General features: G+C 34.8%; 1 protein-coding gene across 2 annotated transcripts in view; it reads right to left on the bottom strand.

Annotated features, from left to right (window-relative positions):
* The window catches only part of LOC135212029 (vacuolar protein sorting-associated protein 37B-like), a 44,530-nt gene extending 30,859 nt beyond the window's left edge, over positions 1-13,671 (bottom strand). Inside the window, exon 1 of one of the 2 annotated variants that reach the window (XM_064245325.1) lies at positions 13,556-13,671. In XM_064245325.1, coding sequence (XP_064101395.1) covers positions 13,556-13,641 — 86 coding nt within the window. In that variant the 5' untranslated portion in view covers positions 13,642-13,671. Of the gene's footprint in view, positions 1-1,702; positions 1,820-13,555 lie in introns of those variants that run through there. The other variant, XM_064245326.1, reaches the window with a different exon arrangement.
* Positions 13,672-15,202: the final 1,531 nt, after the last annotated feature.

The raw sequence follows: 15,202 nt of genomic DNA, 5'->3' as shown, positions 1-15,202 counted from the left end.
ACATGGTCCACCCCTGTACCATGCGGTTTTTTACCCTAGCTAGTTAAGGAAACGAACTGGAGGAGTTTGGTACGGCAGCCGTACCCCGATCGCGGTAGATATTGGTACGGCAGTGAATTGCGCATGCGCGAACCCTTGTTTACCGTCTCACTCATATCCAAAGACTATATACTGAAGTATATACGCAGTCTTTGGGCATATCAGTAACAGCAAGAAAAATGGTGACGGAACATCATGAAACGCGGAATAATAATTAGTTTTCGCCGAAAAACATGTTTTCAGGCTTTAACGAGCTGAAAAAAGCCATAGACATCTATGAAGACTCAAACTTTCAAAAATTTGGTAATTCATGATATATACGTAGGTCACGAACGATCGAATCGGCCCTGAAAAGAATTCCGAAGAGGAGATTCAAAGAGGATTATATATAAATATATACACTACCATTGTACCTTTGGTGATGACTTTCTCGGCCCTTTATTCTGCCCGACATCGGCAGTTTGCAAGGGCCGTTATACACTTTACAATATTCTTTTAATTCACTTCATTGGGTATTGCAGCTGTCTGAGAAGACGATGGAATTTACCAGGTAGTGAAATGCAAAATTAAACAAAATTTCAGCACTATTCCATTAAAATTGGGATAGTGTTGTTTTTCTAGTACAAAAAAAGCGGGACAAAATTCACAAAAGCAAAACAAAAAAAAAGGGGGGGAGGGACATTTTGCTAACTAAAAAAAGGGGGACAGATGTTCAAAAAGCGTGACTGTCCCGCCTAAAAGCCGAACTCTGGTTTACATAATACAGTATGATTAGCAAACTGGTAAACGGATATAGCTAACTGCCGTATCTACAGCAAGTCAAGAGCGCAATACGGCACCAATGACAGAATCTGCCGTACACTCACCGCACTATATTATTTGTACGGCAGGAAGTCTGAAATTGACGCATGCGCAATTCACTGCCGTACCAATATCTACCACGATCGGGATACGGCTGCCGTACCTATATCCTGTGCCTTAAGGAAAACACAGCAGTCATCTTTTGAATGTTGGCTTAGTTTTACTGAATAGCCCAATTAAGCATAAGCTAGAGCAACCAACTAAAAGGCTGTGATCAACTGTTGAGCTCTTTTCCAATATGAAGTACCTAATTTCCTATAGGCTAAGACTAGCCTATTAAAAATTAGGTACACAACTAACCTTTCTCTTCTGGAGTTACCCTGAAGAAAACTACCTAAGTTTTTGTGTGCTTTTGGCGATTAATAGCTATGACCAACAGTCAACCATTATGGTGTCGATTCTAGTTGGTTAGTTGAATTCTGATGTCAAAAGTGAATTTTGATTTCAAAGTCCATCCAAATTCTAAGACAAAGGGCGTTTGGCCCGGATATCCCTACTGTGGTCCACAAGGGGGATTCGTCTACACGCCCTCTAGTATTCCCTTGTTCACAGACCCTCAGTGGTCCTGTCATGAACAGTGAATGCCTAGGAAAGACTTAGGCAGTCAATCCCTGCCAAGTGCGTTGCCTAGCCTTGATTGTTCGAGTCTGGGCTAGCTACTAGTATACCTATCTTGACGGAAAACCATTCTAGTATTTACAGAAATGGAAGGAAACATAATCTACCTATAGATTTTCCTATTCATATAAAAACGTCAAATATTGCTATGTGAAAGTAATACGAGACGGGTATGCACCCTTACCTCTGTTCACAAGTCTCAACGACGATAGGGTAAGTGACGAAATAATGTTTATTTACAAATTGCTCCTGAATAGTGATCCCGTACAGATAATAAATGTCAGGAAGTTGCAGTAAACGAAATGTCATTTTTCATAACTATTTTTATAACCAATATATTCTATTTAAAGTAATAAATAAAACGAGATATACTTCATATATCGATGCAAGAGAATTATATATATATATATATATATAATATATTATATATATATATATATATATATATATATATATATGTGTGTGTGTGTGTGTGTGTGTGTGTGTGTGTGTGTGTGTGTGTGTGTGTGTAGCTATATATATATATATATATATATATATATATATATATATATATATATATATATATATATATATATATATATATATGTGTGTGTGTGGTATATATATATGTAAGTGTTTTACATAATAAAATATGGAATGTTAGTCCATATATATAAAAGTCTAAAACTAAGAGGTCAACCAGATTGCTTGCAGGAATGTGATCAGGACTAGAGACGCTAAAGATGACGTATACAATAAGTATGTAGGCTAAGATAACATGCCGTCACCTGTAGTCATTCAATTGTTTATAAACATTAGTCCAAGCTCCCTGCTTGAGACAACTACCCCGACCTATTATTCAAACGGCCTACGTGATCTGTAGCGTGTCTCATTCGATTGTGTGTTCGTATGAAACTATGTCATCTGATAGTATGTTCATATGTTCGAACTACTGTCTGTTCCTTCATAACTTGTAACAGAGATGGTAGACAGGCAGAACAGAGTTAGCTATCGTCATTAGAAGACCTGTACCTCTTTACCTAAGCTTTATCATGTAGAGGAATAGGATTAGCCATCATCATTGGCAGAAGCGATCAAGCTATCGTCATAGAAAGATTTGACGATCATACCTGATCTTCATCATGTAAAACTTCAGAAGAATATACTATTTTTATACCTTGTGTTTCTACAAGAACCTCACCGAACCATGAGTTTTAACACATCGTCGTAAAGATAATACCGACTTCGTAAGTGATCTACAAAACCCCAGACACTCCATTGAAGATGGAAGTGCAATACCAACGACTTAAGCGTATAGATTATCGCTAGTCTAACATTACCTCATAGGGCGCCTTAACATACAGGCACGAGCCCTAATATTGGTGGCCAGCGGACCAGAAGAACTCTACAACGTCCTACGAAGAAAAACCACCGAATAATAAATCATGTATCATAAGAAGTCAACGACGACGGAAGCAGCAGATTCTTCAAGCAACCTAGCCCTCTTAAGCCGGAGCCCTAAAAATCAAAACGTCTCCCGTATGCCGGGCCTGGTTTGGAGTGAGCTCGGAAGTGGAAAAAAATAATTTTTTCAAAAAATTACAGCGCGCGTACTTTTGAAGATTAAGAGTTCATTTTTGGCTCCTTTTTTTGTCATTGCCTGAAGTTTAGAATGCAACCATCAGAAATGAAAAATAATATCATTATCATATGTAAATAATGCGATATATATTAGCGAAAAAAAAAAAATTCATACATAATTGTATTCAAATCACGCTGTGCAGAAAACGGTCAAAGCTAACCAGTTACTTTTTTTTGCGTTGTATTGCACACTAAATTGCAATCATTTTGATATATAATACATTGTAAAACAATAAAAGTAACACCGGAAAAATATTATCACAAAATGATGTACGAATTCGTAACGCGCGGACGCAAAAAAATATTTTTTTCAAAAATTCACCGTAATTCTAAATAATGTTCTAGAGACTTCCAATTTGTTTCAAAATTAAGACAAATGAGTGAATATTACGATACTGTAAGAGTTTTAGATTAGAATTGCACGATTTCGACCATTTCGGACGAGTTAAATTTGACCGAATGTCGAAATTTTAATATATATATTTTTTCATATGCACATATTTCGAAGATGGAAAAAGCTACAACCTTCAATTATTTTTTATTGTATTTTTCATGAATTTGCGCACATTTTGATATATGAAACTCTATAAAAAGGCTAATATGAAAAGGAGCAAATATTAGGATAATGCCATGTACGTATTTCGGAGACTTGCGGCCGCGAATCGGCGCGCGGAGTGAAGGTAAATATATTTTTCAAAAATTCACCATAATCACAATATTGTTTTAGAGACTTCAAATTTGTTTCAAAATGAAGAAACATGACGGAATATTACTAGGCCGTAAGAGTTTTAGATTACAATTGCGTTTTTTCAACTATTTCGGTAGAGTCAAATTTGACCGAACGTGGTTTTTTTTCTATTTATCGTGATTTATATGCAAATATTTCGAAAAAAGAAAAAAGCTACAACCTTCAATCATTTTTAGTTGTATTCTACATGAAATTGCGCACATTTTCATATATAAAACTTTATGAAACAGCTAATTTTAAATGGTGCAAACATTTCGACAATCGCACAAAAAAATTCTGATTTTTTCGGAAGAGTTACCGCGCGAACGTAATTTTTTTTTTTCATAAATTCACCATAAATCAAAATATTGTGCTAGAGACTTCCAAGTCGTTGCAAAATAAAGGTAAATGATTGAATATTACTAGAATATAAGAGTTTTAGCTTACAATTGCGTTTTTCGACCATTTCGGTAGAGTCAAAGCTGACCGAAAGTTGAAATTTTTGCACTTAACGTTATTTATATGAAAAATATTTCAAAACTGATAAAAGCTACAACCATGGTTGTCTTTTGTTGTATTGTGCATGAAATTGCGCACATTTCCATATATAAAACTTTATGTAACGGCAAATTTAAAAGGGTGCAAACATTAGGACAATCGCACGAAAAAATTTATCGGAAGAGTTATCGCACGAACGTAAGGAAAAAGTTTTTTCATAAATTCACCATAAATCGAAATATTGTGCTAGAGACGTCCAATTTGTTGCAAAATGAAGGCAAATGATTGAATATTACTATAATATAAGAATTTTAGCTTACAATTGCGTTTCTCGACCATTTCTGTAGAGTCAAAGTTGACCGAAGGTTGAAATTTTTGCACTTATCGTTATTTATATGAAAATATTTCAAAATTGATAAAAGCTACAATCATGAGTATTTTTTAGTTGTATTGTGCATGAAATTGCGCACATTTTCATATATAATACTTCATGTAAAGGATAATTTAAAATGGTGCAATAATTATGTCAAAGTGACGAAATAATTTCCGAGATGTGTCACTGATACTTTTTAGTGCGATAAGAAAGAAATTCGCGCTTGCGCGCCTGCGTAGCGATTGTAAACAAACAACGCCTTGATCCGTGAACTCCAGCATCCCCCAAGGCGTGTGATACAAAAGTTTTCGGCTGGTAGGCCTATAAGTATTTTTCCGCGAATTTTTAAAAAAACTTTTTGAGCCGACGTATGATACGTCCAAGTCGGCATACGGGAGACATTTTGACTCGACGTTTAATACGTCCAATTCGGCGTAAGAGGGCTAGTATCATCATTAGTGAGCGACTTCAGAAAACAACAAGATTCGTCAAGCAACTTAGTATCATCGTTAGTGAATAACTTCAAGAAACAAAACCGACGTGTCCTTTTTCCTACGACAACGCAAGCTTCGTCTCTCATTAGAATCATTCAAGAAAACATCGTTAGTGAGCGTTTCCGGCACTCCAAGAAACAAACCGAACGCGTCTGCAGCATCGGATTTTCAAGGGCTCGAATCATCGAAACAACGCGCACGGGGGAAACTGAAGCCAAACCAGGTCGTCCGCTAAATAGAGAAGGAGGACCAAGGCCGTGTGTCGTTATCGGAACACCGTGACTTCCCACAAAAGCAAGCTAAGTACAATTTTTTATTCATTTGGAGTAACTTTGAGTGTTTCCTTTGCAGGTCGAATTTCGTTATTCCTGTGGCTGAAGTTACGAGACATTCTTAATCTTACTTTTTTACAGAAATTATCTACATCATTGAGATTTCGCTACTGCGAGTTTTTATCTTTGAGTGTCTGTTTCCAGAAGTTCTACTAAAATATCATAATCATATACTATGTTAATTTTATCAGGTTTTTGGGTGATATTAATCCCTTACGTAACAAATCATATTAAACAGTGAATATGCGTTTACGCAGTGGACGTCTGTATTTATACAGATGCATGGATAGGGTCGTTAAGACCGTAGTGATTAGAAAACACACACAAAAACAAGTGGAACACCGTACAATCTATATAAATTAGAGGTAACACTATTTCGGGTCATGACAATAAATGCTCCTTTGCAAAGTCCCGATCGCAGTTTTAGCCTTGAGATTTTTTGAGTTATATAAAATATCGAACCTCAATGACTCAACTTAACTTTAAAAATATGGCTGGATTGCAAGGAATAACATGTCTGTAAAAAACTTTCATCAGGCTAAACGCGCTGACCAGGATCCCTCACTATTTCAAATTTTAGCAAAGAATGAGGACAAACAGTTAAAATTGAATACAGTAGAGATAACTTGTCTTATTAGTAATCGCTCAGTTCCTAATAGTTCATCATTCATTGCTTTATACGTAACCAGCAACATAATGCTAAAAACACACAATACGTTGCCGATGGTAATAAAGAGAAGGATCCTAATTATTTACAAAAAGAAATAGAGAAAACCGTAGCCCGTTCAGAATCAAACAAGCAAACTCGGTGACTGTGTCACCTAGTCAAGCGGTCAAGGTCAGTCGAAAAACTGCCGAAGTGTTCAAAGCAAAGCAAATTCCACACAATAAGCGACTCTAGCAGAGTGGGGAAAAGCGATGTTGGTTCATACATACCGATATCTTTTTGAACTAAAAAGGATTTTTCCTATGCATCCACACGACAGTATCAAGTAATCAGAGCAGGTTCTAGTAATTTTAATACATTAAGTTATAATAAAATACTGGTGGATTAAGCCCGACTGTACGCGCGTAAAAATTAGAATATCTTATTTATTCCTTTAGTACAATTAATTACCAGTATTTACGGACTCACCGTCTGTTGTTCGAACTTCCCTAATGAGAAGTCCGGATAAGCGAGCGCTTACAGATACCTCTATAGTTATAAAAAACATTGATCTGTATCTAGCGTAATTGTAAGATTCATCTAGGGGTATACAAAATATTATCTTACATCCTGCAAAATAAGGCGTGTTTATCAATGAAAATCCTATAAACCAAATTCAAACATATTAAAATCAGTTTGAACAAAAAGAGACAGTTAAATAATAACTTATATAGAGGAACTATACATTTGTCTCATAAATCGTAACATTGTTCAAATGACCCAACAGAATTCTCCCATAACCACAGTCGCAGTTTTGCACGCAAAATCTCGAGACGCATGCACCCTCGAATGTCTTAGTGTGTGTAAAAAAGACTTTGCTGGGAAATGAAATTTTAATCCTTCCCGACACTCTGAAATATAACGATTTCCGCGAACAAAGCCCTAAAAGTATACATATCGTGGATACGGAAGTTATAAATATCGCATTTTTTATTGTTGCTAATTTAATCACGCCCAACCAGTCGTGGATGAATCTCTCTGATAATCTATCTAAAGTAATATCCGTAAAGTCATTCAAGCAGAGGTGATTCAGCAGAAATTTTTTTTTATCTTTTACCTGAATACCAGGAAGTTTCTCCACTAGCGAGTGATCTCTGGGAAAAAACGGATATAATTTAACACAAATACGGTCTAAGGACAAACATTAAGCTATATACGTACCTTCGTGTAGACTTTCAATGAAATTTCAAAATAGAGATAAATGACGAAGTTGAAAAATGTTAGTAATAGGAGCCATTAGGAAATCAAATAAGCCCATATAATTTTTCCCTCAAATGTCATGCCATAAAAGATCGGACTTGGCGTATCTGCGTAGATTCTGTCGCTTAAACAAGGAAACGACTTCCGATAGTTTCCAGTGCGATGTACCGACGACATCTTATCTCTGTTAGGTTAGAATAAATTTTTTTCACCAACTTGGACTTACTTAAAGGCTTTTACCTGATACCATTACCTAAGTGATTGTACCTCATACACCGTTTTTTTTCAGCACACTCAGGGGACATTATCAATTTTTACGTATGCCTCCGGCTTACGTTGCACCCCAATTACAATATAGTGTTTGGAGATTTTTAGGGGATACCCTACATGCCTATATGGATGATCTTGTAATCTTTTCTAATACCTTAGAAGTACATTCACATAAAGTAGAGCTAGTGCTACAGAGACAAAGACAAATAATCTCAGAGTAAAATATCTAAATGTGAGTTTTTAAAAACCGAACATGTTTATCTAGGTTTTATGTGTCTGGTCAAGGTCTTAAAAGTAGTCCATGGTAAGGTGTCGGCTATTCATAACTTTCCGGTACTTATTAACGTAAAAGGGGGATACAGCACTTTTGCGCTGTAGTGGGTATTACAATCGTATGTAAATATGTAACTCTTTCACAATCATGACAGCTCCTTTAACAGATCTTACGAAGAAGAGCGTAGATTTATTATGGTCTGAAAAGCATCAACAGGCGTTCGATATCTTAAAAGCGGAAAATGCAGCTTACCTAACTAAAATCCCTGATTTAAATAAGGATTTTTTTTATTGCAACAGACGCCTCAGACCAAGGGGTAAGAGGGATACTACTTCAGTAATATGATAATATAGCTTTTTATTCACGTAAACTAAAGCCCTCTGAAAGTAAATATGCAGTAATAGGCAAGGAAGGGCTAGGTATCTTTAACACTAGTACATTTTAAGTTCATAATCTATGGCTATCCTGATAAAGTCCTTACTGAACATGAGTCCTTTACCGAGTTTTTCAAAGGCTTAATCACAGTCCAAAGGGAAACTCGGTGACAAAGGATCATTCAGGTTATTGGAGCCAAGATAAGATATCTACCTGGGAAAGCAAATATCATAGCTGACGCATTATCCCGCAATCCCGCACCATACAGCAAAGAACCATTAATTGGACTAAAAGATATAGAAACATCCGTGCCTATTGTTAAAACCGTATCTAAACAAGAAAATTCCTTAACCCAAGAGATCGCGAGCATTGAATATCTGGGTTGGAGCGCAGAACTGTTACAAACTGAACAAAGCAAGAGTCAACAGACATAACCCAAACAATAAAACATTCGAAACGGAAACAGAGTCAGCAGCAATAACACCAACAATAAAAAAAACACTTCGAAACGGAAACAGGGTCAGCGGCTAAGCATAAACAATACACACTTCGAGCAGAAACCCTAAAGCAAAAGTATATTTAAAGTATGTGTATCAGAATAATGTAATCAAATGTAATATTATATGTAGGTCTGTGACGAGGTAAACCCGAAGAACACAGCAGATGACTAACGACCAGGTAGTAATAATAATCTCTTTCATACCAATCGTCATAAACTGGTTGCATTCACCCGTCATCTAGGGTTCCTACTATGTCACAGAAAGCCAAATCACTATTTTACTGGCCTACAATGCTTACAGATATAAAAAGCACATAACTAATTGTAACACGTGTCATGAAAACAAGGGATACACTAAGACACCTGTCAGTTTAGGGGCCTATCCTGTGCCAAATCAATCCTTGAAAGACTATACGTAGAATTATTAACAGAATTACGAGTCTGACAGAGGGAATAAACACTTCTTAGTGTTAATAGTTCCTTGACACGTTATATAGAATTAATAGCACTAAAAACAAACACCGCAATTGAGTGCGTTAGGAATATTTATGAGTGCTAAATCAGTAAATATGGAATTCAACACATAATAATCTGTGACTCGGGTGGTGTAAATCAATAATAATCTCCTTAACACGTTGTGTGAATTCCTTTCCATTAAGAAACCAATAATATATTGATCACCGAGTCAATCGGTTTGGTAGAATAACGGATAATTAAATAGGAAGTGTCAAGGTTCTTACGAGTTACAAACTCGTGATGTTGGGATTCCGAACGGATTATAGCGGTTCTCGCGGTTTTAAATACCTTTATCATTGATATCTTGTATCTATAGAATTGATGCCGCAAGTAGCCTTATACGGTACACCGCTAGAACACTTTTCCACATATTCAAGCCAACCATTAATTTATCAAAGATATATATATATAAATAAATAAATATAAAAAAATAAAATAAATATGGATACAAGTGGAGTCAATATAATACACTCCGTAAGAAGTCGGAAGGGTTACAAATTATAATAAAAAAGGAATCACGATAATCAATCAATAAGCAAAACGTAACCATTAAATATCCAAATATATATGCGTAAAGATTTGAACTCTAACTTAACGCTTTAGTAATGACAAATAAGCTAAAAGTTCAAAACACATATCAAAACCTACTGACATATTGTCTGTCCCCGGTAATTTATATTCGTAGTCAATGAAAAAAAAAATTAAATAAATAAATAAATAAATAAACTAATAATAAATAAATAAATAAAATAAAATAAAAGAGATTTTAAAGTCAGGAAGTCTAGAAGTGAAAATGTTATCTATGGAATAATCCTATATGAATCTTATACAGGGCTAATAATATATATAGAATTTGTATGGAAACCTTTTCATATAGTTTGAATAAGGAATATTTATTTAACATAATGCCAACATGAAACTAATATATTGTTCAATTTTGGTACTGTTGTTTTTTTTTTTTCCAGACATTCTTCTCATGCGGGTGGAGAATTAAAACACTAAAATATCATTTGAAAATACTAAAGTCGTATCTCTTACAGCAAGTAACGTAACTCTTAGCTGGCTGAGAGCAATCTCCTGCCAAGTGACGACGTCATCATTGCCGTATCAGCATTTGTTCCTTTTAACCTCAATAATCTGCTTACACAGGCTTCATCTGTGTGTCGTCTCTGCTTGCAAAAGCAGATTGACTGGAGAAAGGAATGCTTAGCCCGAACTTCTCATGGGCAAGGCAGACGTTAGGTACAAATGTCTATCCGTCATGCGCAATGCAACTTTAGCTAAGGAGTTGCAATCATTTTAAAATTAATAACAAAATAAGCAAATAGAATTTCTATAACAACAAAATGAATTAATTTTTCTGAACCTCATAGACATTTAGAAGTATCAAGATACATATGTGAAATATTTACTTGCAACATTAGCCTATTACAATTCAAGTAAAACATTCATGGGAAAATGTCACATTTTCTTGAAAAACCCAAAGTTTATTTAGAAATTAGTTACATAGTGGGTTTTTTTTCGTTGCATCTCCTACCTATTAATAATGTTTTAAAAATTAACCTCAGAGGATGCGCACGAGAAAATTGAATATGAAACTTTTGTTAGGGCACATAGAATCATGATTAATCTTCTCTTTGACTCTTATGTTGCCTGGCAATCTTACAAATAGCTCCATTTTCCACTTCTTTGTCTAGTAACTTACTACCAGTAATATCGAATTTTCTTGAGATTCGTATTGGCATATCTATTTATTTTTTTTATAATTATGGATATTTTTACAAGTCATCATAGACCTGGATAGGTTCACTCATTGTTAATGCCATGGATAAAAAAGTTTGTACAGCGGATTCTTTTGAATTCCAAAATATCAGCGAATTCATGTGGGTTACGTCTGGTCTAAATGGCTCTCTCCCCTCCCCTGTATTTGGATGTCGTCTGAATTTACTTTGCCCTTGTGACAAGTATAATTTCACTTGCAGGCTGATTAATGGAACCTGGTTACAGTATCCTGCAGTACGAGAGTTTCACATCGCAACTTCAAAAAATCGTTCGTCGCAGCGGACGACTACAGTCGAGTAACAACCGCCTACAATGTGAAAGGAATTTCATGGACTTCTTCGACCGACACCGTATCTCGTCGTTAATCTCGTTTTAATGCGGAACGCTCCAGCGGCTGTCGGAATTCGACTACAAAAAGGGACATTACTTCGACAATTACGACCCGAAGGATATTCAACTCTACTTTGCTGGCGAAGGACTCGTGCTGGGATGATCTATTCATCGCGAACGGAATCGTGTAGCTTAGGATGCAGAGAATAAGTATGAGCGCAAAATAGAACGTTGGACCCGCCCAGGCAAATTTTCCCCTTGTTTTAACCATTGAAAAAGGCCGTTTCAATTGGCTAAAGGTGTTGTCTGGAACTGTGTAATGGACGAAAAGTTGTTCGAAAGCTAGTTAAAAGTGAAGTAGTATAACCTCGGTCATGTATCCTATATATAATAAAGTATCATGTATCCTTATATATAATTGATCATAAATACAGAGTCGAAATATATCTTTGCGTGTACGCAATAGGAATCTCTTATATAAATGATCATAAATAACAGAATCTAAATATATCTTTGCGTGTACGCAGTAGGAATCTATTTAAAGTGCACATATATTAATCATAATTATATGATCCATATACCAATGTATAAACAAATCAGGTAGGTCCATGCCTATAATCAATCTGTTACCTTTATCTTCCCAATATCTGCAGTTATATATGAGTTAGTATATTGATTAATGAATCAGAAATCAACGAATCAATCAGCATAAACATTAATAATTTTATCAATTCATATATGATATTTTTTATCAGTTAAATATGATTTTTATCATGTTAATCTTCATTCTATGCAATTATCAGAGTACATTAGTATTTTCTGTAGCATAAGTACTTAAAGAGATGAAGTGAAAAAACTGTATCATTATATATATCATGTGATCACTATTATTTACCAATATCATTGTTTTATATTTTATTACTTGAATCAATTCATGTACACCATGAATTTTTATTTACTTATATATATATATATATTCACATAGTGTCTGTATCACACTCCTATAAGTCAGATGCAAGTCAAGTTTGAGTAATATTCAGTAGTTGGTTTTGGTAGCTGACCGAGCTAATGTAAGTGTTTACATAATAAAATATGGAATGTTAGTCCATATATATAAAAGTCTAAAACTAAAGAGGTCAACCAGATTGCTTGCAGGAATGTGATCAGACTAGAGACGCTAAAGATGACGTATACAATAAGTATGTAGGCTAAGATAACATGCCGTCACCTGTAGTCATTCAATTGTTTATAAACATTAGTCCAAGCTCCCTGCTTGAGACAACTACCCCGACCTATTATTCAAACGGCCTACGTGATCTGTAGCGTGTCTCATTCGATTGTGTGTTCGTATGAAACTATGTCATCTGATAGTATGTTCATATGTTCGAACTACTGTCTGTTCCTTCATAACTTGTAACAGAGATGGTAGACAGGCAGAACAGAGTTAGCTATCGTCCATTAGAAGACCTGTACCTCTTTACCTAAGCTTTTATCATGTAGAGGAATAGGATTAGCCATCATCATTGGCAGAAGCGATCAAGCTATCGTCATAGAAGACTTGTACGATCATACCTGATCTTCATCATGTAAAACTTCAGAAGAATATACTATTTTTATACCTTGTGTTTTCTACAAGAACCTCACCGAACCATGAGTTTAACACATCGTCGTAAAGATAATACCGATTTCTTGTAAGTGATCTACAAAACCCAGACACTCCATTGAAGATGGAAGTGCAATACCAACCGACTTAGCGTATAGATTATCGCTAGTCTAACATTACCTCATAGGGCGCCTTAACATACAGGCACGAGCCCTAATATATATATATATATATATATATATATATATATATATATATAATATATAATATATATATATATATAATATATATATATATATATATATATATATATATATATATATATATATAGATATATATATATATATATATATATATATATATATATTATATATATATATATATATATATATATATATATATAATGTGTGTGACGTGTGTTGTATGTATACATACATAAAGGCGCCAAATAGAATTTTACAACATATTTGTAACTCCAACTTTACTGCTGAATCGTAAATGAAGGGGAAGGTGCAGAACATCCACAGTAGTTCCTTCTGCCTCAAGCCCCTCTGCACACTGTGCAATTGGCTGCTATATTGCACTCATTCTGGCACCTCCTGGATAATATGGACTGATCAGATTTGATATGGCATTATTTATACACAATAAAAAAAGTCTCGGCTCTCAGAGAATTTATGTTTCATCTGATAATGATTACATTGTTATTATTAAAGCAACCTTTGCTGATATAACCCAAGGACATAAATAATGGGCTACTCACTGTAGGAAAAAAAGGCACCCTTTTGGCTTATGCTAGTAAGCAGAACAATGAGACACCCGCAATGCCTCATTTCCTGTTTTCTTGAAATTAAACAGCTTAGTCTCTCTGCCCCATATGAATGAAATTCTCTTACTGACACAATATGGTTGTGGTATTGTAGGTCCAAATAGTATTTTTTTCAATTGTTTTTGTGAAAATGATTTTTAATTAACTCCCAAACCATCAAATATTTCTCGAAAGTGAAGTAGGATGTGTTCATCTTGTACATCCTTGAGGATCAGTAATGTAATTCCATCAGCTAAAAGCGAGAGCAATAGCTCTAACTATACCGATCACCACCCGATTTATGTGACCCATATCATTTGGTGTAACTTGAACGTCTGTTGGAAAACTGAATGGCCATGGCTGGTGTTAATGCTGGCTTTTATATAGTATATATATATATATATATATATATATATATATATATATATATATATATATATATATATACTTATATATATACATACATATATACATGTTGCTCTCTCTCTCTTTGGAATTTTGTCATATCACTTAGTTAGGCGATATACGCGTGCAGCCATGAATGTAGCTTATTATTCTTATTATTGTATTGCTTGATAATCTTGAATCCTAATATGGTTATCTTCTTTCAAACGTTAAGCTTAATGCTTAGTAACGGCATGCCATCATGCTTCTTTTGTTACCTAATTATGTTCTATTTTGAGCAAGTTTTCAACTCTTACCAAGAAAACTAAGGCCTTTAAATATTTTATAATTTCCCTATTTTTTACCTTCATGAAATGCACCATTGGAATATAATTAATCTATATGTCATTTTGCAACTGAAACTTAAAGCATCATCATGGACTGACGAGTTTCTGAGATTTTAGCGGAAGATGAGGGTTGAGACGAGTTAGTTCATCAGAAAGTAGATACATCTCTCCTACGTCTTTGCCTTTTCCTTGTTTAATGTTATCCTTGTTTTCAAACTTCAACGACCTTCCAGCTTTGTAAAAACAGGTTTTGCAACCCGAACTAATTTAATGGTGTGGTAAACATTTGAAAAAATAAAATGTTCAACAATGATTTTTCTACATAGATATATCTGGTAGTTATCGATATAGTTAGAAGTAAATTAAAACACTAAAGAACTAATTTACGAAAGGAACTAGAAATCTAGAACACCCATGAGTACCTCCTGTGCAATAGGTTTCGTTTAAAGAGTTACTGTTTTGTGAATTTCAATGTAACAGTATTTATCCTTTGTGAATTGAAAACTTATTTGATGGCCAAGATATGTGTTGGTTTTTTGCTAT

Source organism: Macrobrachium nipponense, chromosome 40 (assembly GCF_015104395.2).
Source record: "Macrobrachium nipponense isolate FS-2020 chromosome 40, ASM1510439v2, whole genome shotgun sequence".
NCBI classification, from domain to species: domain Eukaryota; kingdom Metazoa; phylum Arthropoda; class Malacostraca; order Decapoda; family Palaemonidae; genus Macrobrachium; species Macrobrachium nipponense.
This window is presented reverse-complemented; position numbering and strand designations above follow the sequence as displayed.